We start from the raw sequence: 26,670 nt of genomic DNA, 5'->3' as shown, positions 1-26,670 counted from the left end.
TAATAATAATTTAGTTCTTCTAAATTTAAGGTCAGAATTGCAAAAGTCTTTATAAAATATTTTTTTAACTATTGTTATTTCCACTTCATTCTTTCATTGCAGTAACAACACTTCTACAAAGATGGATGGTTTAGGCTTCTCTACTCACATTTGAGCCTAAAAAATAATATAATAAAATAAAATGTCCTCTTTCTTCCTTTCTTTCTCTCTTTCTTGGCTTAAAGCAACACTATGTAGGATTGGGGGATTTGGAGACCCCTCTGGTGGAATTATGTAATTGCACTCACCATACAGAAGAACACTTTACAGCATCAGTTGTGCTTTGGACCCCCACAAGCGGATGAATCTGATTTTGCAAGTTTGTTCAAAGAGTTTTCAAACTCAGTCAAAACCCGGTGAAGGATGTGTCTGCTGAGGATGTGAGTAAATTATCTATGATTGTCGTCGTATCTTCATCAGTGTAATGTTGATTTTGCATGTGAGACCTAAACATTGAGTCTGACCCTCTCTTTGAGGCTGTGCATTAATAAGTAGAGACGTATAACCAGAGAACTCTGGAATGACATGGTCTGAAAAATTACCATCAACTCTGTCCCAGTAACTCTGAATGACAACTTTGATTAAAATGGATAGTTTAGGCTTCTTCAATTGCCTCTGAGTCTAAAAAAAATTGTAATGTTGCAAATAATTATCATAGGAACTCTAAGGATTCACAAGAGAACCAAAACTGGAAAACCTAGTGGACATTTGTTTAAATAATTAAACAACTATTATCTCCAAAAAGTATAAAGCTCAAAATAGTTGTGTTTATAACAACAAAAACAACAACACCAGCAGCAACAACAACAAAAATGAACAATATGGAAACTGTTACATGTAACTACACGGATCATTATTTCAGCTGCAACACTGGAGTCATTAAAATAGCATATCATAAATATAATAATTCTATAATGCAGTTGTTATTATTGTTGCTGTTATTGTGGTTGATATTGACTCATTGCTCCCTGTTTGATTCATTTTTGTTGGAGCTCTCTTTCCAGTCCACGCCGCGTTGTTTCCTCCGCTCCAGTAGAGGCTGCTGTACTTTCCCCTCATTTCATCTCAATGTAGCTGTGCGGCGCTATTCCCCGCACATGCGCACATCAGTCTTTCTTTTTCCAGTGCAGCGGAGTCAAACTGCCCACTGTTTGACTCCTGGCTCCGGCTTAGGAGACTAAAAAGTCTGCAAAATGGTCAGTACAGCGCCGCAATGCATGTGTACCTTCATACATCAGGCATCTCTTGTTCTTCCTGTGCACTCACATGATTCGATAAAGTCAATAATAAAGAGGATGGAGTTAGATTCTCCGCTGTGCTGGATCCCGGTTCCTGTATAAGCGTGGCCTAATGGCTGACTTCACTCCTCTGCTAAACACACATGCGCATGATTTGTCAACTGTCCTAAACTTTGTACACACACGTCGCGAGATCTAAATGTTATTTAAGAAAAAACACGTCCGGTTGAATTCCTGAACGGTCACTGTTTTGTTTGGATACATTAGTGCTAAATGCTAACCCTGCTAGCTAGCTGCTGTGAGTTGGCCGCATCCTCTGAGTGGAAGTCCACCTTGGTGTTGCCATGTTGTCAGTGCTTCTGGAAGGTAGAGCTGTCTGTGTGTGTGTGCATATGCTGGCTTAACGTTTTCATCATTGCTTCACAGGGATTTGTAAAAGTGGTGAAGAACAAGGCCTACTTCAAGAGATACCAGGTGAAGTTCAGGAGGAGGAGAGGTAAGAGTTGTGTAGTTGCTTTGGTAATCTCAGCAAAACACCCAAGTTAGCCCTGAGTACAGCTTCTGTCTTCTTGTTTCAGAGGGAAAGACTGACTATTTTGCCCGCAAACGCCTGGTTATCCAAGACAAGAACAAGTACAACACACCCAAGTACAGGATGATTGTTCGCTTCTCCAACAGGGACATCATCTGCCAGGTGAGGCTGTTATCACAACTAGGTCTGTGAAGTACAGTCCCAACTCTGGAAATGTTTACTTTTTTCACTGGTTATTAAATTCTCGAAAAATCTTTTTGTCACTGTATGATGGTAAGTTGTCATACAGGTGGGTAATAAATAGTGCCTCAGTTGATTGCCAGGTCAAAAAGTGCATTCCGGGACTAAGTTTTGGGGTTAGATTAGTGATGGATGATGTATTTTGAATGCTGTATTGGTGTCACAGTTTTAGAAATATTGATGTATGATGCAAATTTGGTTAATTGCAGAGTAGGCAAATTGGCGGATGTTTCAGATTGCAAGAACCATTCAAGAGACATAAAAGGTAACGAACAGTATGTTTCCTTTTTGGAAACATGATGTCTGCATAGGCAGTGTTTAGGATACTATGGTGCTTGTTTTCATGTCATTTATAGAGAAGCAGGACAAAACAATGCAGTCAGAAGAAGCTGTGTCAATATAGAGAGCTTGGACTCAGGACATTAAAGGGTCCAAGTTGTATTAATGAAAATTTCATCTGATAATGTTATATGTTTAAAAAAAAAAATAACATGAATTTTTGATGGTATCATTCAGGACTTGGTTAGGAACTAGGCCTTACTCCGCTGCTGAACCCCACAGAAAGTCAGGGAATATAGAATTTGCCTTCCTCTGGCTCTGAGTAAATATCTGTTAGTGTCATTTTTTTGACTGTTAAAGTAGCAGCTCAGCATAGTGGGTAAAGAGCTGCTTTGCTGTTGTACACCTGCTGCAAATACTGTGCACCTCTGGTAATTTGGGAGGTTTGGATATCTGGCTCACATCCCATTAATTGTAACGAACTTTGTATTTTGTCGCAGATTGCCTACGCCAAGATCGAGGGAGACATGATCGTGTGTGCTGCGTACTCCCATGAGCTCCCAAAATACGGTGTGTCTGTGGGTCTGACAAACTATGCAGCGGCCTACTGCACTGGACTGCTCCTTGCTCGCAGGGTAAGACCCTTTAGACTGCTATTATTTACTGCAGTCTTTACCTCATGTCTGTGTAGCTGTTATTCAAGCCATTTTTTTAGCTTTCAGGGTGAAGCCCAAATTAAAAGCATCCTATAGCCTTTGGCTGCTAATTATTTTTATTGAATATGGTTGTTTAAATAAATATCAGTATGCATTTTATTGTCTTTTTGTTAACATTTACATGCCACACTTTGTTTCACCTTTATTTAACCATTCATTTTGTACACCCATTTTGGTTTATGGGTAGTTCAAAAATGTATACAGTAGAACATTTGCATGTAATTAAAGATTATACAAACAAAACATCAACTAATGAACTACACACCTACACATGTCACTGCCTGGTGGTAAGATTATGATGTAGATTTTCAGTCTGGCACAATGTCTGTTGGGGAATATGAAAATGAAACAAACAGCCTGTCACAAAGACCAGTCAAAAGTGTGCAAGTGTGAGGATGTGTATGACATTTTGGGAAAGGCAGTTGGCAACATTCTTGTGATATTAATGTCGTTCTCTGATATTTGATATTGTGATAATGTTACCAACACAACTGTGGGTTAATACTTAGTCCAGTACCACTTAAATGTGGTCTTTGACAAAGGGTGAGTTTGTTGTGGTCTTGCACGCTGACTTTTTGCACGTTTGAGAAACGGGACACACTTGGACTTGCACAAGAGCGTGCACACCAGTAAATAAATCCGCAGATGTGAACTTTGGGACAGGCTTAAACTGCGGTTCATGAGATCTGCTCTCCAGTAGAGAGTGAAATGGACAAGTTTGTCCAGAAAATGGGTGCCACCAGTTTGTCAGTTGTTTAGTTTCCAGCCATACAAACATGGAGAACCACTGTGTTGCATGCTGTCTGTGCAGAATGTAGGTATTATTACAAATTAAGTAACAAGCTAGCCCAGTTGGTAATTAGCCTCAGTCCTGGAGTCACAGTGGTGTTTTTTTTTTCATGATTTAGCTGTGTTGTAGCAACAGGGAAGATACTGAACTGTAGTGCTGTGATTTTTGAAAGTTAATACTGTAATTCGCTATTTTGCATTTGTTTTTACAAATCTAATGATTGAAGCTCAGATAAAGTAGGTGTCTCAAAATGCTTTTTTTGTTTCTTTTTCTAAAGCTGCTAAACAAATTTGGCCTGGATAAGCTGTATGAGGGCCAAGTGGAGGTCACTGGAGAGGAGTTCAATGTGGAGAGCATTGATGGAAAGCCTGGTGCCTTCACCTGTTACCTGGATGCTGGCCTCGCCAGAACCACCACAGGCAACAAAGTGTTCGGAGCCCTGAAGGGAGCCGTAGATGGAGGTCTGTCCATCCCCCACAGGTACATATTACGTTATGTTGTGTGTCATCCGTTTGAGGGAGATTATTAGGGTTCAAGCATGCAATGCATTGAACCCTATTGGAATTGTCAAGGTTTTTCTTCTTATTATTTTTCTTCCCTAAAACGGAACGCACAGCCCAAACCGTAAGTCCTAGAGACACCAAACTTGGTCAATAGGTAGTAGTCCCTCCCGCTACTCAGGCGCAAGGAATCAGCCCAGTAGGCCACAAGGGGGCGCTATTGCGCAGGTCAACGCGTTTTGGCCTATAACTCCTAAAAAAAGATTTTTCCTAGACAAGACATTTTTTTCCTGGTTCCTTGGGTCCAAACAAACAACTTTGCCATTGGGACCATTTAGCTCCGCCCACTTAGATTTTGAGCTCATTTGCATAATATGCGAAACCTACTTTTGCGAACTAGTCCTACAATTTTTGCCCGATCCCCATGTAGTTGGTGTCAAAAAATTCAGAAGAGCCTGAAGGTCAATAATTATCAAAAACATTTAGACTTTTCTAAACAACATGGCTGCCATATGCAAATGAACCCTTCTGGATAAATTCAAAATAATTCAGAATTAATTGAGAAATCTGTAACTCAAGAATCCTTAAGCCAAAAAATTTCAAACTTCACAGGCCATGTTAATACCCCATTCTGAGGTAGCCATTCGATTTTTGTGCGCATATGTAATTATGGGGCGGAGTTAATGCTACATGGCTGTTTCTCAGCATCCGTACATCCGATCTAGCTGAAACTTTGCAGATACCATCTGTTGGCCAGACTATAAGTGAATCCATAAGGACAATTTGATTCATTGAAGTATATGGTTGCCATCGGCCAATCAGCATTTAGCAGGCTTTTTGACAGGCTTAACATTGACCAATCATCATGAAACTTAAATGATCTCTACATTTAGCCACTTTCTAACAACCAACCAAGTTTCAAAAGATTTGGCCACTGGGGGGTGTATTCATAAAAATTAACATATTATTACATATTATTACTCTTTTATTACAAGTTTACTTGAAAGTCCTTGTGTATCATATTAAGTATGTTATTCCAAACAATTTTGCCAATGCATATTTATTACAAAACTGCATAGTTTTTTTGTAATCGGTAACTGTTTAAAAAGCCTACTTTTCGAACTAGTCCCTGGATTTTGTCCAAACTTTAAGGACTTTTACATATTTGGACTATAATTGTGTTTGCCCAGTTTGGTCCAGATTGGCCTTTAGGGGGTGCACTGAAAAATCAATAAAAATGCTATTACAATGTTATTACAAGGTCGACAGATAAACAAATGGTGCCATACGACTCAGATCAATCACCTAAACAACTTTCTAAGTGCATGTTCTGTCACAAATTATACTGTTTGTCTGGTATTTTGGCTTATTCATTTGAAGACTACATTATACGAAGGCTTATTATACAAAAGTCAAAAGGTCAGTCTGATCAAAACTTGGTAAACATCTTTGGATATGGTCCCTGATCAAGAATCATACCATATTGTGGCCTTTTCACCAATTCTGACCCACTTTCACTGAGCTCCTCTACACCCTTAGGACCTCTTATGAGTTCATTGGGCTTCATTATGGCCTACATCAAATCAATGGCTTAAATATAGAATCATTCCACTGTGCAAGTGCAACTTCTTGGATGTTCTACAAAGCAGTGTAGATCAGTACATATGAATGCAAACCTATAATGTGTTTAAAACACCACTGCTTCTTGTTTATGGCAACTGAAGGCCTTTTGATGAACTGACTTCCTATCAGTTCTCTTCACTCTGCCTATGAATAAGACCCATAGCTTGAGGCCTTTTTAGGCCTAATGGGCTAAACCAAAACCTTGAGGCCTTTTTAGGCCTAATGGGCTAAACCTGCAGTAGGGCCTGTACTGCTGTTGCATGCTTGAACCCGCTCATTGCCGCTCGCGGCTATATTTTTATGTATTTATTGTTTGGATGGGCTGCCATTGAACATCCTGCTGCTTGATGATGACACCTTTAGAAACTGAGCAATTGTAGTTGGTCCTTCATTTGCATGTTTGATGTGAGCACGTTTCAAGACGGGGCTGAAAGCAGCTTTGACAGTCCTGCAATATTGAAACTGGAAATTTTAATAAAGTATATTTAGCAACACCAATAACCATCTGACATCCAAATGGAGACTAGTTGGATGACCAAATGTTTGACTTTAAATGAATGTTTGGGTTGTCATGTATTACCTGTTCCATGGTCAGGAAACACTGGATTTAGATGCTGTACTAGTGCTAAAATCTGGAACCTTTCCATTTGGATCACCTACAGTGTTTCTCCCTTTTTTTGTCCAGCACCAAACGTTTCCCTGGCTACGACACTGAAAGCAAAGAGTTCAACGCAGAGGTCCACCGTAAACACATCCTGGGCCTGAACGTGTCTGAGTACATGAGCCTCCTGATGGAGGAGGATGAAGATGCCTACAAGAAACAGTTTTCTCGCTTCATCAAGAACGGTGTCACCCCTGAAAGCGTACGTGTTTCAAAGATGTACTCTAAACCTGTATTGTTACAAATACAGTTCAAATGACAGGATGCGTATGAAAGAAATATTATTTAAATTGTTCCCACGCAGATGGAGGAAATGTACAAGAAGGCACATGCAGCCATCCGTGAGAACCCAGTGCACGAAAAGAAGCCCAAGAAGGAGGTCAAGAAGAAGAGGTGAGTGCAGTTGTTTGTTTCTTTGGTTCCTAAGAAGTTCTTGTTCCTGGAAGGAATTTCAGAAATAAGAATCCTTGGAATAGCATGGTGTTTAATTACTGTGGTGGTGTGATGCCCTGTTATTTATTGTAGACTTGGAGTATCGAACTTCAGTTTTGAGAACAGATGTCATCGGTGCTTCAGTAATGCAGTTGTTCATTTCCATTTCCAGTTCATAGTCCATTGGTTCACACTGATTTGATATGTGGATTTTTACGTTTCCTGGTTTATTGGCCTCAACAATTAACCATAAGGTTCCCCAGTTGTTGAGAATAACGTCTGAGATCAGTTATGCTGTCTGTTATTTGGTGTGGGAGATGTGTGGGTGGTAACTTCTCTCATTTGGACTGTTCACTCGCTTCCTGTGGCATTGTATGTGGTGATACCTTAGACCAGGGGTGTCGAAATCAACCACTAAAAGGGCCACATTTAAAAATCTCAGCAAATCCGTGGGCCAGCAGTGTTTTTATTTCTTTTTTACATAGCATTTTGCCATAACCCGAACGGGCCATTGTTTATTCAAAATATGCCAAAACTGCAACAGTAACATAGGCATTGAATAATTGTTTGACAATAATAGTAATTAAAAATAGTTCAGGTAGATTTTTTTTTTATTGCCTGTTTGCTTGAACTAGACACCAGATGTCTCTTCTTTTTATGTAACCGCTGACCTATAGATTGTTGTTGGGAGAAGGGGATCAGAACACCCTATGTTACAGTGCATGCTGGGGACTGTAGTGCACCTCGGGGTGAAAAAAGCTAATAAGAATAGAAAATTAAAATAGTTTTGCGGGTGGAATAGAACCGTGTCACGGGCCTGATTTGTGTTTGACACATGGGCCTTAGACTGTAATGCAGATTTGTTTTAGTTTAGATGTTTTAAGTTTTGTGCACTTGGACAAAGTAGACTGAGTTGAGTGCGGATGTACATAGCTTAACTGTTTAAGTACTTAAGCTTGTCGGGACTGATTCTGGACATTGCAGGCACAACTTTAATTGCAAGGACAGATATGGGTGGGTGGTTGTGTACATACTTTGAGAGTAAAGGTGGACAATGACATTTAATGTCATTGTAATAAATTACTTCACTGTATACCTTTCTGGGCATATTGTGGACATCATCAATACTTAAAGAATAATTCATTTTTTATTACAAAGAATGCAAAGTTAGTCATTTTTATTTGGTTTTGGTGGGGCTCAGTAGGTGAAACGCTGTAAAAAATCTGCTTCATCTCACATCTCTAATCAGTTCTGCTCTGCTTTGTTTGCATTAAACTGATTTCATGTGAAATTTGAAGGTCAGTTTCCCAGACCCAGATTAATCTTAAGCCTAGACAACAAAAAAATCCAGTGGTGTTTCACTATTAGCACTGCAGTATAGTCCAACACTAAGGTTAATCTGTCACTGGGAATCTGTTCCAGAATCTCTGAATTGGGGATTTAAATTCTTTCCAAAGTTCACATGAAAATTTTCATGTGTTTATTAAGTGACACAGTAGCGAAGTAATTTGTCAAAATAGCAGACTTCTAATTTATTGTAGGAAAAACTGCTGTCATTGCCACATGACTGCCAGTGTGAAGGTAACAAATGGTGTGAAAAGTTTGCTGCTGTAAAGCTTTGTGCAGAGTTGCATTTTTAAAACTCAAGAATTCTGCTTGCTAACTCAGGTTTTCCTCTGTTGACAGATGGAACCGCAGCAAGCTCACTCTGGGCCAAAGGAAAGACCGTGTTGCTCAGAAGAAGGCCAGCTTCCTCCGGGCTCAGACTGCAGAGGAGGACTAAATTGGTGTCTTCTGGCCCACATTATTGTGCAGAATTTTGTTCTAATAAATCTATTGAAAAGACTCAAGTACTTGTTGTGTTCATGCAGCATTGATCCACCACAAGTGAAACTTGTTGATAAAAAAGAACGATCCAATACTGTTTCATGATACTTGTAAACCGTATATGCATATTGCTTTTAATTGATTTTATTTGACCAGTGTGCATTTATAATTACAAAGTAGCTTTCGTAATGCATCAACATATCATGCCTCTTTAAATACACAACACATTTTTGAAAGTACACAGTCATTCTATCTTGACGTTTTGGGCAGTAGGCATGGTAAATAATCATGATAAAAATAGTCTATCAGACACATTAAGCTAGTCCTGCACCAAAATATTAATAGAGATTTGCTGTTTTTAATGACTTTGGTCTGGAGCTGTGCTTGACTTGGGGAAACCAGCTCTAAAATCGGGGGTAGTAGAAATATGGAGTTACACCTTGTCAACTAAATCAGAGCCACATTAAAATGGAAATGGGTTTAGTTCAGGAAATGGTCACATGCTTTTAGCTTGTCTAAATAAATACTATGCTTCTTTCTGATTGGATAAATAAATATCAAACTGAGGTCTACTGTAAAAACCAGTATCTCAAAATACTTTACAAGAGATTGAACAAAGTAATAATGAGCATGGTTCTTAAAATAGCCTTGAACCCACTACAGTAAAGAATAGAGGAGTCACAGTTGGATTGTCATGATTTCCTGAAGTGGGGCAGTAGGAAGAGAGGCAGTTGAGTCTTATCTGAGCAGCAGAGCACATGGATCAGTAGTGGCAGGATTTCTGTGTAGCTCTGTGTTACTTTCTTGTTGGTACCAGTATAATTTGTAGCATCACTGCAGTGAAAGATTTGAGGATAATTTGATTACTAAACATTCCACTTGGGATTACCACTTCAAAAAATTGATACCTCTGTGCTTTGATTCAAGTCCTCTTGGCCCCTAGGAAACAAATACCTCACTTAAGAGTCCTTGGTGTGGGAAATCTTCTTCCACAAGAGTGTCTTCAGGTTGTTGAGGATCAGCGAGTGCTCCATTTCCATCTGTTCTGTGGCTCCCTTCAGAGCAATACAAGCATACAGCTGTTTCTCCAGCTCTTCTTTTATGTCTGATGGCACCCCCCGGAGGAGATAGTCCTTCAAGGCGCCGCAAGCTTTGGCTAAATTTGGCCGCGTCACCTCAGTGGTGCAGCGGTGCTTGGTGAGATCACAGGAGGTGTAGCAGTCTGCCCCATAAATACAGTCACTGTCCACTTCGCACCGCCGCTCTCGCATCACTTCCTGGAAAGCGGCTTCAGGAACGATGCGCCTGGCATCCACCACCTTCAGGTCGTGCCGCTCTGTGTAGCCGAAGCCAGCAGCATTCACATCACACATTAGGAAGCTGCCAAACGTGCCATGGAAAACGTCCTCCACAAGCTCCAGTAGGCCTATAGCAATCTTGGCCTTGCGGGGCCAGGAGGGTGACGCCCACTGGTCCATGCTCCTGCGCAAGCCAGCTGGAATCCACAGTTCTACGGCCCAGGGCAGGCTGATGCCATAAAGGGGTGCATAAGGCACCTTCTCCATCACATACAGGTCCCCGCAGAAGCCCAGCAGCCTAGGAGTGTGCTCCCGGCCCTGCAGGACCACTGCCAGCAAAAACTCATTCAGCTGCAGCAGCGCCCAGGCTGAACGGGCCTCAGCCAGAGAGATCTGACCGTCTTTGTTGGCGTCGGCCACTCCAAGCACGAGTGCCGCCAAATCCTGCAGATTGGCCTGATCACCCACTTTTGCCTACAACCAGGACAAAAAACACTAATAAAAGTTAGTAATTATGGAAAAGCACAGTTTCAGCTGGCATTCTGGCCAAAAAGAAAAATTGCATAACTTACCTAACATAAATAACTACATCTGTTGTAAACATGCTTACTTGCTTTTTACAGCAGTGCCATAATACTCTCTAGAGTGAGATTTTATGGTTTAAATGTTAGGAAAACCACAACTGATGTTAATCACTACAAGTGCTTTGGGCTGGACACTTGGTAGAGATGGGGAGGCGACTCCAAAAGAATTGATTCTTTGACTCTAATGCATCTAGGACCGTGGGTCCCATCTTGGCCAACGACTCAGTATGCAACAGGAGTCAAATCCGTCGACTACAGTGGCAGGATGCGAAAGTCGGAGCCGACTCCAGAAAACCCAGAGTCCTGCATCACTAATACAAGGGGGTGTCTGTTTTGAAATGTTTTTTGCTAGCTGGCTAATCCTTCCACTAAATCATTTATTTAACGAAGAAAAAAGTGATGCCACTGCCATCAAAACCCAGGCTTGCACCAAAGTCCCCCTGAGGGTGAATGTAATTCCTGTGTTAGAATATTAAAGTGCTTTGTTTTGCTATAATATGCAGGCCCTCTCACCTTCAGATGGCTCAGAACCATCTCTCTGAACTTCTCCACAGATGTGCCTTTAGTTGGCCTGTCGAAGGACGCTGCTTCTCTCCGTGGCTCCAGCTCTGCTGCCAGCTCATAGTGATGAATTTCCTCCATGTGGCACTTAATGATCCCCTCCATATCCCCCCAGCTACCAGAATACACCTGGAGTGATAAAGAATGAGCTGTTAGCAGCATTCAAATCATAGGGGAGCCAGAGGGAGCTTAGCTCCTAAAAAGAGACTTCAGCTTCCTTAAAAAAAAATCCAATCCTACAACAAACAAAAAACATTTGGGAGGTGGGATGCCAGGGAGACAGGGTGGGAAGGGACTCAGTGGTGAGGCCCTGCACAGTGGTGCACAGTGGGCATTCCAGTATTTACAAAAAGATATTCTAAATCAAAACAAACCATTTCTCTCTTTTGGTTGTGGATCGTCTCCAACAAGGTATGAATGTGCCTCGTTTGCTCGTTCTTGTCCTGTTCCTGTTTTTCCTACTGTTTTATCTTTTTCACTTTTCTCATGCTTGTATTTTTGTGGGTGTGATAGTTGGTATATATTGTACTGTTTGTTATTACCCAGTGGTTAGTAATATTATTAAAATTTTGTTGCCTCTAAATTTAATTTAAGAACATAGGCGCATGTTTGTAGCACATGTGGGTCAGTGTTCACCACTGCAATGTACAAGAGCTGTATTCTGTATTCTTCCACCTATTCTAAGCCACTGATTTTATGTATTGGTGTGGTGATCTAGCGTAGTGGGTAACCTGGGCCTATATTCACAAAAGTGTCTTAAGAAGGAAAATCTTAACTGTTTTTTTTTCTTAACTACATACTCAAGAAATTGTATTCACCAATGTTTTAGGTAAGAACAGAATCTACACACACTCAAGAGCACAAAGGTGTGAACAGTTCTGCGGTTTAAGAACACGTCATGAATCTGACGTAGACTTTCTTAGGACCTTTTTCAAGAACAAATTTAAGAAAAGACTTAGATATTGGTGAATGAGGCCCAATGTTCTTAAATATGTTCCTATCCTTATGACACTCTCACACTTGTCTTAAGACTATACAAACTGATGGTAAAACCTCTTAAATGGTCATTTCTAATGAGTCTCACAAAATATAATTAACTAAAATAAATTCAGTAATCTGTAAAATGTAACATGATATTGATAGTCTACATGACAACCTATGACAATATATGACAACATAACCTATAGCCTACAAATAAAAACAATTACAATTTTCTTTTGAAAATAAGACTTTAAGATATTATTTGAGAAAAATTTTTTTCTATGAGAACTGCATTTAAGAACATTCTTACATGCTGTTTTTTTGTTTGTCTTAAGATCCTTTAGAAATTTTTTCTTAGGAAAGCTTTCGTCAATCTGACTCCTAGACAAGAACATCACACACTATACCAATAAGAGTCCTTGGGGAAGACTCCTAACTTCTAACGCTCCATTTGCCAACATGATTACATTCTAAGCCAGTCTGGATAAGAGCGCCTGCCAGACACCGTTAATGGTGTTATTATGGTTATGGAAAAATCTCGTATTATGGCATATCTTATTGTATAAAATTATATAAAAATATGTTGGCTTGCACGTGACTGTGTGAGCACTGTGGTTAATCAGATTAGTCTGAGTGGTCTCTTGTGAGGTGGGAGTTGGCCAGTGCACATAAGTGAATAAGTGTGACAGAGAGATGATGTATTGTTTCGTAGGATATATCAGGAATTTTTGTTTACGTGCATGCAGAAAACTAAAGAACATATGCTATATGGCCAAAAGTATGTGGACATCATACCTATATGAGCTTACTGAACATCCTATTCCAAGATCATGGGCATTAACATGAAGCCCTTTATGGCTATAACAGGGCTCTCCACTCTTCTGGGATGGCTTTCCACAAGATTTTGGAGTGTTTCTGTGGGACTTTGTACCCATTCAGTCAAATGAGCTTTTAAGAGGTTAGGCACTGATGTTGGATGAGAAGATATGGCTCAGTAATGTTGAGGTCCGGGCTCTGTGCAGGCAACTGGAGTTCCTCCATACTAAACTTCTCAAACCATTACTTTATGAACCTCACTTTCAGCACAGTCATGCTGAAATAGGAAAAGGTCTTCCCCAAACTGTTGCCAAAAAGTTGGAAACATATTATTGTTTAAAACGTAATTTTATGTTGTAGCATTAACATGACCCTTCGCTAGAACTAAGGGCCTAGTCTAGAAAAACAGCCCTAGATCATTATACCTCCTCCAAACTTTACTGTTGGCACTATACATACCAGTAGGTAGCGTTCTCTAAACCCAAATTTGCGTGATTCATCACTCCAGAGAAGACATGTCTACTGCTCCAGAGTCCAGTGGTGGTGTGCTTTACACCGCTCCAGCTGACACTAGGCATTGCACAAAGTGATCTTAGGCTTGCTCTACCATGGAAACCCATTTCATGAGGCTCCCAACACACAGTGCTTGTGCTGATGTTGCTTCCAGAAGCAGCTGGAAGTTCTGTAGTGAGTGATGCAACAGATGATAGGCCATTTTTCTGTGTTATGTGCTTCCACACTCTGCAGCCCCTATCTGTGAGTTTGAATGATCTACTGCTTCGTGGCTGAGCTGTTGTTGCTCCTAGATGCTTTCATTTTACAGTAATAGCACTTACAGTTGACTGGGGCAGACCTAGCAGGGCAGATATTTAGGGCTGATTTTTGGCAAAGGTGGCATCCTATGACAGTGCCACTGAGCTCTTCAGTCAACCTGATATACGGCCAGTGTTTGTCTATGGAGACTGCATGGCCATATGCTTGATTTTATAAACCTAGCAATAGGTGTGGCTGAAACACCTAAACTCAAAAGGAAGGGTGTCCACATACTTTGAGTCTCAGTCTGTTTTTTAGAGCTAAACTAGAAAGCAGTGCCAATGTGTGGACCACACCCCACTGCTAACTGTACTGTATACATTTTACAACACAAAATACCATGTTATAATGTGAGGCTGTGCGTATGTGCATTTGTACATTAACAGACTAAATCTGGGCACATCTTGAAGAGCCCCCTCCCCCCCACCTCTGGGGACATTCCTAAGATCAGACAGCCTTGATGTTTTCATCGTGTGACTAGAATTACTGCAGAGTGCAGTATCTGCACATTATTAGAATAATTTAGGCTACACCTAGAGAGAAACAAAGTTAGACAATGTAGCGCGCTTATGGTGAGATCAAAATAGGGAAGAACTGAGTATGTGTGTGCATGTGTGGCAGATACACAGCAATTAGAGAATACTCTGACCTGGTTACTGGGTTTGGCAGACAGACATTTCCCCAAATACAGTGTGTCCTTTTCACACAAACTGCTGCAGGCGGTACCATCGATCACCCCCTTCCGGAACTTATCACACTGGAATAAAGAAACGCACACACACCACTGCACATCAAAGAAAAACGATACCAGAGATAGAGCGCCCAAGACAGGGCCTGACCCATTTCTCTGACTCTGTATTGTATTTTCTGAATCAGACACACAGCACACGTCAAAGCAGTTTTACGTTCAGTCATGCTCCAGCAGATGGCTCCCTTTTCACAATTATGCCTCCAGCAGGACGGATGATAAGCTGGATTTAAACCACTGAGGCTGAACTCACAATTGCGTTTTTGCACTCGTGTCCACGGCACAGCTCAGTGTAGGAGGAGTACTCCACATACACCACCCAGCTTCCCTACAAACACAGCCAGCCAGGAGAAGAACAGGTACTTCATGTGGAAGTAGGAGAACCGGGCCTGTGCACAATGAGGAAGAGAGGAAGAATGTATTATGGAGTGGTAATTCAAAGCTGCATCACTCAAGAGACACTTTCTTAGCATGAGGCACATGACACAATGTTTGTCCTTCATGGTCACATGACATGCTTAAAGTCAGTCTGAATAAACTGACCCTTTTTTACCTTGTTAGTTTATGTGTCTGGTCATATTATGAATTGTGATTCATAATATCATACCATTTAAAAGACCCGATTCTTGTTTTTTTGTAATCATTGTTTAAAGTGTAGTGTAGTGAGTATAAAATATCTTCTGAGTTTTGATTACATCACCATGCACACGCAGGTGGCAGAAAAGTATTATTAGCAACTATTTGAGATGCCATAGCAACCTCATAGCAACACCCTAGCAACTATCTGGGATACCACAGCAACCACTCAGCAACACCCTAGCAACCACCTGGGATACCATAGCAACCACCTGGGATACCATAGCTACCACTTGAGATACCATAGCAACTGCTTAGTGTTAGAGTTCATCTTGCTTAATGATGTTGAGGTCTGAACTCTGGGGCGGTCAGTCCATTGCTCTGAGAACAGCAGCTTCTTTGATTTGCATTTTCAACATCTTCTTGACAGCTACACATCTTTTCATATCCATAGTGTTAAGTTGCCTTCTCACAGAGGAATGATGAACTGAAACATCTGTATTCTTTCAGATCTGAAGCAAGAGAGGAGCTTGATATTCTCCTCTCTCTCAGAGATGAAAGCTTTAAGTACCGTTTATCTGATGGTGACAGTTTTGGCTGTCTACCAGTCTTTATTTTTTTCATATAATTTCCTTTGACTTTCTCTTGTCTTATGCAGATAGATTATATCTAATGTACTCAGAAAAACTTGTACTTAATGGCCGTTTTGCCTGGAAATTAAATGAAGGGTGATCCCTTAATTTTGCACAGTACTGTACCTCTTGTTCATCTGACTATGGTTCAATTAGAACAAACATAGGCTACGTAGCTGTCAAAGGCATTACTGTTCATTTGTGGAGATGGTATGCCCTATGGAAGTGTGAAGCTCAGTGAACTTCTCTTATTAATGTGCGAACTTTGAAAGCTCTGAGCCAGTGAGAGCTGTCATCTTTCCGTCCACAGGTTGTAAGCAGCACTATGAATAGCTCCATCACTGCAGCCATGTGAAGATGTTTCATGAAATATGTAATTTTCACCCAGATTCCATCTAAAAACTACTCTGCAATATGAATGAGCCGAGGATATGAAATATGACTGAATTTATGTACATCTTGTATTTATATGATTCCACTGCTACAGAGCAGTGTGTGTGATTTAGACACACACACACACACACACACACACACACATATATATATATATATATATATATAGAGCTACACTGTAAAAAGGAAAATCTATAGATGAAATGTCTGGTAGAAGAGGCACAAAAGGAGCAAAATTAGATCTGAAGATCAAGCAAAGATCACAGTGCAGAGAAGAAAGCAGCGACTTTAAGAAAGAGACTTACTGTCATCTAGACCTACATATCAGGTCATAATTAAGAACTGCACACCTAAATTTGATTTCTCTGTGTTTTATGGAGCATTTTGCAAAGACAGAATTCAGACAATTAAAAAAACAGATTAGCTTTTTTTAACCGTATTATTACAGTTGTATGCAAAAGTTTGGGGACCCCTGGACCATGTTTTTTTGTTGTGCAAATGACTCAACACATTCTCTACAGAGAACTTGTCTCGTCCCATTTTAATGCTCAGTTACTGTTTATTTGCTGAATTTAACATATTGGAAAAAAAATAAAATTTACAGAAAAAAATGAAAATAAGTTAACACATCCTCTGCAATGTGTTCTCTGTAGAGGATGTTTGAACTTATTTCCACTTAAAAAATCAATAAAACATGTAGATAGACTGAGATTCAAACCTTTGCATTTGATTGTGTATCATTTTTTAATTAACTCATTGTTATTGACATTTTTATTTTTTGTTCCTTTCTTGTTCAATGTTTTTAGTTCTTTTATTATTTTCTGTTCTCTTATGCTTCTACTGTTTGAAAGGTACTATAAAAATAAGTTTTTCTTCTGCTTCTTCTTCTTCTCATTATTATTATTATTATTAGTAGTAGTAGTAGTAGTAGTAGTATACTAATAACACTAATAATAATACTGCTATCAGTAATAATAATAATAATAATAATGACAATAATAATAATAATAATAATAATAATAATAATAATAATAATGAGAAGGAGGAGAAGCTGGTGAGACAAACTATCGCTGAAACAAACAGGAAATGTTTGTGAGCAGAATGGCTCAGCTAATTTCACTGAAATCACAGCCCTCTGTGGCCTGACATTTCCTTATCTGAAAAATCTGAGCTGACAGGACCTCTCCTGCAGCACGGAGAAGAGGAAAGAGGACCTTGTAGTGGAGCGTGATAGCCGCCAGTACTGGTGACTATTGTTAAGTGTATGCTGAGGGAGGGAGGGAGGGAGAGAGAGAGAGAGAGAGAGAGAGAGAGAGAGAGAGAGAGACAGAGACAGAGAGAGAGAGAGAGAGAGACAGAGAGAGAGACCCAAAGCAGCTCCACTTATTCCCTGGCTGCTGTTCAGAGACTTGGAGAAAACGTCTTGCCTCTGTTCCTGTTGTTGTTGTTATTTATTTATTTTCTAAATCTTCACCACCTGTGAGCGGATTCCATGTGACAATGCAGTTCTTGGCGTAAATGCACTCACCCGTGGCAACAGGAACAAAAAAAAATAACTCAATAAGTGAGAGGGAAGACAGGGAGACAGATAACAGACAGATTAGGACAGTGGGTGTGTGTGTGGGTGGGGTACGTAAAGGTGATAACAGTGACCCTAGTGTAGATGTATAAGGATTATATTCTTATTACGTGTAAACAGCACACCAAAGAGCATGTGAGGTCTCGATGCAGATAGCTTATATTCTAATATTTATAAAGGGCAATAAATTATTGATCTAAACTTTAGCATTAATCGACAACACATCTGCTCTTTAACCACTATGAATACTAAGACTTGGGAAAATCACACTGTAAGTGCAGGAGACACCATCAAAAGCCACAGTAATCCAAATCTCTCAATCTCATCTGTACATTTGTCACAGATTTAAGAGTTTAAAGGAATACAACCTAGTCATTATGTATTGCATCTGTAGTGTAAAAGTCAATGACAGTAGATTACAGTATGGGTTCTGTCACTCGGCTCCTCAGCACGAGTTTAAAATGGAAATCTTCCACGCAGAGGCGGAGAAAAATCACTTTCTCTGATTGTGGCACCACTATGTCAAAATTCACTAACATCTCAAAATCTCAAGATATTGACATCATGAAATATTGAAATAATGACATTTTCTTAATATTTTGACTTTTTATGAACTTACTTATTTTCTAAAAAATTTGACTTACTACGTCAAAACAAAGATAATTTCTCAAAATAATGACTCACTATGGTAAAATAATGACTTGGTATCCTGATATAATTTAAGGCCTTATTTAAGGCATTATGTTGCTTTAGTTATTTAACTTCTTTTCTTGAAACCAAATTATTTTTTCTTTTTTTTGCAAAAATACATAATAAAATGTTTATTTCTGGTGCATTGTCACATTGAAATGCACCTTACAAATCCATCCAGTCTTTCCATTCATAGATTTTTATATTCAACCAATAAATATTTAGACATCTAGCTTACAATGAATAGCTGACAAGATTAGGTTTGGAAATTAGATATCAGTCATTACGCTATCTTAGTGGCATTAAGTTACATGCTAATTTACAGTGGACATTTGAAACTAAACTCAATGACTGAAATTTTCAGCAATAATCACATGAATCAGTATAAAATAGTAATTACAATGAATAGACTACATACCAAAATAAACAACACCAAGGTTTGAAGAGCAAAACTTACTGTCTTGAAATGTAATAATGCATTATTTTGGACATAGTATGTCATAATTCCATCTTAATAACTCAAAATCTTGAGAAAATAAGTCATTATGTTGATATACTAAGTCACTATTTTTAGAACGTAAGTCTTAATTTGGATAACCTAAGCCATCTTTTTGAGAACATAAATCATAACTTCGATATACAAAGTTACTATTTTGAGAATGTCATAATTTCAATAAACTAAATCACTATTTTGAGAACATGAGTCATAATTTCAATATACTAAGCCACTTTTTTTTAAAAACATAAGCCATAATTTTGATATACTAAGTTACTATTTTGAGAAAATAAGTAATAATTTAGATGTACTAAGTCATAATTTTGAGAACATAAGTCATAACTTCGATACACTAAGATACTATTTTGAGAACGTAAGTCATAATTTAAATGTACTGTCATTATTTTGAGAACATAAGTCATATCTTCGATATACTAAGATAGTATTTTGAGAACATAAGTCATAATTTAGATGTACCAAGTCATTATTTTGAGAACATAAGTCATAATTTCTATATACTAAGCCACTATTTGAAAACATAAGTGATAATTCTGATATACTATGTCACTATTTTGAGAACATAAGTCAGAACGTTGTTATACTAAGCCACATTTTTGAAAACATAAGTCATAACTTTGACATATAAAGTTACTATTTTGAGAATATAGCTCATAATGTCATTGTACTCAGTCACTATTTTGAGAAGATAAGTCATAACCTCGATATAGTAAGTCACTTTTTTGAGAACATAAGTCATAACCTCAATATACTAAGCTACTATTCGAGAACAGAAGTCGTAATTCTGGTATACTATGTCTCTATTTTAATAACATAAGTCATAACTTCATTATACTAAGCCACATTTTTGAAAACAAATGTCATAATTTTGTCATATAAGTTTACTATTTTGAGAACATAAGTCATAACTTTGATATGCTAAGTCACTATTTTGAAAACATAAGTCATTCTGTCAAGATTCCCTAGTGAAAATCTTGAAATTCAGTCATAAGCAGAGGAGAAAAAAAGAATAACATATGCAATTTCTTTTCTCCTCTATCTGATGAGAATGGGTTTGCATAGTTTAAGGCTAGCTGAGGATAATGACTTGAATTCACACTGAGATGGTGAATGTTTTGTAGGCTGGAAAGTTGAGATGTTTCCACAGCACTTATTTATGAGAACACACTCTAAATGGACAGCAGTGTGGAGCCTCTTAGTGGGAGCAAAATGTGGTCTGAGTGATTCCAGGCATTGCTACTTACTTTAAGCAGTTTGACTCAAGTCCAATGCAAACATTTCAGTATTATTACAGTATCCTCTATCTCTTCTTGCAGCAGCACCGAAAAAAAAAACCCAACCCTGCTCGCTCTAAATGTACTGTAACAAATGATCTCAGCCCTGTATCACTGATGGCACAGTCAATTATGCTTACTGCAGAGGATTAACAGACAAATCACAGACTCGAAGGAGCCTCTTTTATCCATGTATTGATGATGATCTGTCCTGGCTTTGACAGTGATGGACCTCATCTCTCTTGCTCTTTCTCCCTGTCCTGCCCCGTGCAAAAGAGCATCTGAGGTAGAAACATACGCAAGTCTCCAGTTTCTCCCACATGCTGATATTTTATCTACATAAACATCAAAAACTGATAGCAAACCTCTTTTAATCAGCGCTCTGTTTTCACTGCACATGTCTAGCTAAGCTCTAATCGCTGCTCTTTGATAACGTACTTATCTCAGAGCCTGGAGACACTCAAACAAACTCATGTCCCTGAGTGAAGCTCGAGTTTCTTGTGGCGGATAACTAGTTTTAAAAATCACACGGCAAATGCTTAAGACAGCACCAAAATTCATAGCTATCCAAATCTCTCCATATGTTTCTCAGCATGCAGATCTAAAGCTTGTTAAAGGCAAACTCGTTTATTTTTTGAGTGTGTTTGTCGCATCTGTATCTGGTCTATTACCACAGAAAATCATTGCTTTGTAGTAAAAGAAAAGAAAAACAGACTCATAACATGACTAAAGCTGACAAGAGCAGGTGCTGAAGCAAGTGCCCATAGGCTTCCATTATTAATGTGTTTCAAGTCATCAGGTTTTCTGTTTTTTACTAGAAAAAGGAAAATTACTGACTGTGGTTACAGACCATGTTCTACCGATGATGCAAATAGAGGTTAGGCTAATAAAATGTATTGCTTTAAAAGGGCCCTACATTTTGCTTGTACTTTTTGGTGCACTTATGAGGTTTGTGTGGTTTTATGTACCAAAAACAGCCATAATTCAGGTTTACATCACCATTTTCCAACCTCTCTTTATCCCTTAGAATTAAGCAGGCTGTTTTTGTTAATGTGCCTTTAAGACTGATATATGTAAAAGAGCTTTGTTCTGATTGGCTGCTTTGTATTGAGACTCAAGAAGCCTGGTCTGAAATACTCCTTATAACTTCAGCATGAATGGGTGGAGCTGCACTGCTATAGTCTGAATAGGTGTATATGTAAATGTGTTAGTTTTTGTGACATCACCAAAACAATTAATTCAAAACAGGCTGTTTTTGCAGCTTAGCTTCCATATATGGACTGCACTGACTGTGGAGCGAACAGCGCCATTTGAAACTTCAGTAATGTTTATATAGTACAAAACTCTTTTATTCAAAAAATAAGTAAGGAAAATTCCTTATTTTCCTTATTTTCAATGAGCCCTGCTACACTCTTCCTTCTTCGTCTCTCCTATTGGTAGCACAGGCCTAACAGTCAGATCCAGTCTGTCAGTCTTTTGATAATTTAATCTAATCTCCCTTTCTCTCTCTTTCCCTTGTGGCTCCACTAATGACAGGTCATTGCGCGCAGTCTCCCATGAGCACTCAGAGAGATGTTAATGCAGCCATTGCTATCCAAGAGTCCATCTCCTTGCTCTCCTTCTCCCAAACCCCCATTAAATCTCCTGCCCCCCTTTTCCTCTCTCTCTCTCTCTCTCTCTCTCTTTCTCTCTCTGTCTCTCTGTTTCTCTCTCTCTCTGGTGCTCTCCCTCTCTCTCCCTCTCTCTCTCTCTCTCTCTCTCTCTCTCTCTCTCTCTCTCTCTCTCTCTCTCTCTCTCTCTCTGCCTCGCTAAGCCAGGCTGACAGGCGTTGGAGACTTGTGGCAGTCCAGCGTCCTGTGCAGCCTTTCATACTCTCACATGGCCCGGTGGGGCTGTCACCATGGCAATCAGCTCAGAGAAGTCTCAGCCTAGCAGCCAGGCCTTTCCCTCAGGCCAGAATAAAGGTGTGGGAGAGGAGGAGTGCAGCACAGTCTCAAGCAGTCTACATCACTTTGCTGTAGGGGTGAAAAAAATACATCAGTAAATCATGATGGAGATTCAACTGCATTCGGTTTGGGATGTTTTATTAATAATAATCGGTTACAATAATAAAGTATTTTGAGCTTTTTTTTAGTGTGTCTTCTTTATTGTCTGATACACAACTGTGTGAATACTTCTAATGGCCACATTTCATTTTGTGCTGTCCAAAAAGAAACCCAAACAAAACAAGGATCCCCAATTTTTTACGATTTTTATTTTTCTACATTATTTGAGCTCAGCAGTTGCCCTTCATATGTGTGAAAATTTCATGATGAATGAAACAGCAGAAATCAGGGGTGGAAATCACGAAAGGCCCTACGATACGACACTATCATGATACTTAAGTTACAATATGATATTATTGCAATTTTAAACATATTGCGACGTCTTGCGATTTATTACCTTTTTTCAACTACAAATACAATCACCAGGTTTTTGTCAGCTACATTTTGCAGGAGGTCTGCAGTGTTTGCCCTGTGTAACTTTCGTGTACTGCTCTAGTTTGGAGAACGTGAGGCAGCAGTCACCAGTCCTCTGTGAGATTTTGTGCTCTTATGGTCACATATGAATCCACTGCCCTTGACATCTACACATCTCAAGTTAATGCAGTCTGGTCTGCTGTACTCAAAGATTTCTCAACTTTGAGCTGCACTTCTCTGTAGAGCTTGGATACAGCTTCATCTGTGAAAAAAACATAGTTGCATATCTGGGTTCCAGTATGTGGGCCATGTAACAAAAGCCTTCGTTGTCCACAACATTGTATGGATGCAGGTGATGGATTATGCAATTTTCTTAGCTCGCTCTGAATTGGAGGGTAGCTTTGTCAAGCTGATTCATTCAGTGGAGCTGATTTAACGTTGGCTTTGCTGTAAACAAACCAAAAGTTAACTTCTTATTCGCCAGCTTCTTGTTCGAATTTTCCCGTTCCACCTTAAATGGTGTATCTACATTCTGGAACCTCAGGTGCTGCACCATTTAAGGTGGAACGGGAAAATTCAAACAACAAGCTGGGATAAGAAGCACAAAATTTGAACAAGAGGCTCTCTAATACCCCAGTGAAACAAGAGGTTATGGGTGACCAGTAAAGAGTTTGTAGAACTTTCTGGTGCCTGATGTGCCAGAATGCAATTTCTGCACCGTTTAAGGTGGAATGGGGCTATTCGAACAAGAAGCTGGTGAATAGGAAGCCAATTTCAGCCTCGCTATCTCTGAATGGTGTCGTGTGAGGTGAGACTTTGTGGTCAGAGTGTTTTATTTTTATACAACGCTTCTTCTTGCAAATCGCATGCGTCACACTCACGTCCTTTGTACCTCCATTGACCGTCACCTGCTGACTACCAGAAAAAAACTCTTCTAGTTCTAGTATCAAAAGGATTCTTGCATATTTGCAATTTATATGATAAAACATCGAGATGTGGCATCTATGTATCCATACAATATCGGCATGCATGCTGATGCCATAAAGCAATTTCGTCCCACGTGTGCACTACTTAGTGACACCTGTATATGCACCAGTAGATGGAGATTATTTGAAGCAACATGTCAGGGCCGTGGGATTATATCACACTTAAGACAAGTAGTATTAAAAATGGTTATTGTAAAAATGACGTATTTCAAGATGACTAGCAATCATGTAAATACATCAAATTTCAAGTATTTCATGATAAACCAAACCAAAGAAGACAATGACTTTTCGTAGCTCTGAAACTATTTAAATGCAAAGTTCCAACCAGTAAATGCCATTCATTCAAGCTCAGTATATTTCATTTGTGACACAGAACACTGCTTCTACCTAAATTAAACATTTTACAGTGGGGCCACAACAGTCCCTAGAGCAAGATTTTCTGGTGTAAAACTAGGAAAACTCCTGCCTTTGATGATATATCTTGAGAAAACTTTAGAAAAACTACAATTGCTTGCTAATGCTGAAAGAAGTCAGATAGCTACTAGTAGAAAACCAAATATCTATGGACAAATATAGCCTCTTCAGCAGTCAGGATCTCCTCATTACATTGGGGTGGCTTCCCAATGGTTGTATTGATGGATTTGCACAATGCATGCTGGGTATTGTAGTGAGAGAATAGAATATTAATAGATGAAAATTCTGTCAAACTGATGAGGTTGAGGCATGCCATGTTGCAACATAGAATATTACACAAAATGTCACATAACATATTAAAAGCTGGTTTAAATAACATATTACAGTCCCTGTAAGACCCTTCATTAATAAGATGGGCTTGTTTAAGTTCTTAGTCTTAATGAAAAGGGGGGATGTTCACTTTAGCTTGACTATACTCTCCTAATTAATGCAATTCACATGATGAAACCCTGTTTTTCTCCTGCAATCCAGAACCTTGTTGCTCCAGCACCCTAAATAACAAAGCCAATCTGAAAACACCAAGACTGAGGCATAACCAACATCTCTCAAACAAGTGAACGCAACACCACCCTGAATCTCACAAACATCAAACGTCAGTCAAAAATCAAACTTGAGTTAACCTCAATAGTCACTTAGAATGATGGGTCTTCCCCTGGTGTTTCATGTGTAACCATGGCAGCAGTTGCCTGATAAAAGGACCATGGCATCAACAAGTTCTTTTTCCCATGCTGCATTCGTGCTGGTCAATGACTAAGTGTGTATTAAACAGTGCTCAGCTCTCCGTTAGCAGTGTATTCACAGGTGCAGTGGATGGCCGAACGAGAAATATTCAGCAGCACTCCCCATATTATGAAGGCTCTCCGCTAAAACGATAGATGCATGGAATTTCAATCGTAGCAGGAATGTAGAAAGCAACAGTGGTTGACACAGTCACAATTCAGGCTTTAATTGTGGAAGACTAGGACATAGGACTGTTAGATGGAATCAGAATTTAAACTTAAACTTTCTCCTTGTTTGTTTGACAAATATTTGAATATATTCAATGTTAAATATATTATATGTCAAACAAATCACACATTATTTTGCAAAAGAAAATAAGTAATAAAACACATACCCACAGTAAACGACAGATTTCCCAGTTAATGTTTTGTCTCCTAAATCCACCAAGGGCCGCTCAGCATAAATTTTCAAGCGACCCCAAAAGGGGCAAATGTGGGCCCATACTCCTCATTCTCATACTGGCTGAATCACAAACGTGCAGATTAAACCAGTGATTCTCAACCTGGGGGTCATGACTTGTCAAAAAAGGTGCATAGGCCTATTCTGACACATCTTTGAGAAAGACTGTTCCATAAAGACATACAGAAGGACATCCAGCAAAAATAAAGAATAGAATACTGATTATATTTGACTCTAAATAGGAAAATTACAGAGCTAATATACATAAACTTAGATAATTAATGCAGGCTGGTTGTACATGATTCCCCTCTGTCAACTCCTTAACTGGGGAGATGTTTTGGTACTGGCAGTTTAAGCCAAATTTTCACTTAAAAATTACATTTTACTTAGTTTTCAACTTTGTCTGAAGTAAAACACAACTGGAAAATCAATGTACTTGAGTCCAAAGCTTTGGAGTGGACTGTCGACTCCCGAATGTCTGGAATCTAGGAATCAATTATTTTTGAATTTGACTCCCAGCCCTAAGTGAAAGTCAAAGTCTGTAACTGGCACAGTCACCAGCAAAACCAGCTGTGGTGTTTTGGATGCTGGTATACTGGTCAGCAGCAGTGGAAGCTGTTATGCTGGTCACCACCAAAACCAGCATATGTTGTGTTTTGGATGCTGGTATTCTGGGTTCCCAGAATGATCATGCTGGTTGACCAGCATACCAGCATCCAAAACACAAGACCAGACCAGCATAAACTAACATGGATCTGCATACAATTCACCTGAAGCAGAATACTCAGTTACCTTACATGAGAATGTATTTTTGCACATTAACATTATTCAATTTATAAAGCAAAATATATTGCCTCATTCAGAAAGACTAAGCCACTAAAACCCATCGGATGTTTGCAAATATCCCCATGCAACCATAATTAAAGCCAAAATAAATAGTTTTTGTATTTTATGGTCAGCAATAACAATAATAATATTCTTCCCTCCACTTGGTAGTCATCATTTGTGATAGTGTTATTAACTGGCCTGCAACATGGAGCCACAGTAGCCTTAAATATTCAAATAGATGTTTCTTATACTCTAATAAGCCTTTTTCTTCCTTTGGATTCGATGAATATTTAAATGTCGACTTTTCTTTTGGGTCATATACAGAAAAACACATACACACACACACACTCTCACATAAATTCAAAGTAGAGGAAGAGTTTCAAGCCCTCAGCAAAGGTGAGTTCGAGC

The 26,670-nt window shown here is 39.2% G+C and overlaps 2 protein-coding genes across 2 annotated transcripts in view; one reads left to right on the top strand and one right to left on the bottom strand.

The window, feature by feature from the left end:
• Window positions 1-1,110: 1,110 nt before the first annotated feature.
• rpl5b (ribosomal protein L5b) lies at window positions 1,111-8,900 on the top strand. The gene is made up of 8 exons (XM_036570329.1): window positions 1,111-1,235; window positions 1,704-1,773; window positions 1,856-1,971; window positions 2,829-2,963; window positions 4,112-4,314; window positions 6,643-6,820; window positions 6,923-7,011; window positions 8,737-8,900. The coding sequence occupies exons 1-8, from the start codon at window positions 1,233-1,235 to the stop codon at window positions 8,831-8,833; spliced, it is 891 nt and encodes a 296-aa protein (XP_036426222.1). The 5' UTR covers window positions 1,111-1,232; the 3' UTR covers window positions 8,834-8,900.
• A 50-nt stretch (window positions 8,901-8,950) lies between these two features.
• The window catches only part of dipk1ab (divergent protein kinase domain 1Ab), a 47,097-nt gene continuing 29,377 nt past the window's right edge, over window positions 8,951-26,670 (bottom strand). Inside the window, 5 exon segments of the mRNA XM_036570328.1 lie at window positions 8,951-10,649; window positions 11,273-11,449; window positions 14,580-14,687; window positions 14,932-15,006; window positions 15,008-15,067. Of these exon segments, the coding sequence (XP_036426221.1) occupies window positions 9,837-10,649; window positions 11,273-11,449; window positions 14,580-14,687; window positions 14,932-15,006; window positions 15,008-15,067 (1,233 nt within the window). The 3' untranslated portion in view covers window positions 8,951-9,836.

This window comes from Colossoma macropomum, unplaced genomic scaffold, assembly GCF_904425465.1.
Source record: "Colossoma macropomum unplaced genomic scaffold, Colossoma_macropomum, whole genome shotgun sequence".
NCBI lineage: Eukaryota > Metazoa > Chordata > Actinopteri > Characiformes > Serrasalmidae > Colossoma > Colossoma macropomum.
The sequence above is the reverse complement of the archived record's forward strand: the minus strand, read 5'-3'. Positions and strand labels throughout refer to the sequence as shown.

What these genes read in the sequence shown, in the direction of transcription:
- rpl5b (XM_036570329.1), top strand. An exon ending in ACAGGGACATCATCTGCCAG is followed by an intron (nt 1,972 to 2,828) that starts GTGAGGCTGTTA and finishes ATTTTGTCGCAG; the next exon opens with ATTGCCTACGCCAAGATCGA. An exon ending in AAGGAGGTCAAGAAGAAGAG is followed by an intron (nt 7,012 to 8,736) that starts GTGAGTGCAGTT and finishes CTCTGTTGACAG; the next exon opens with ATGGAACCGCAGCAAGCTCA.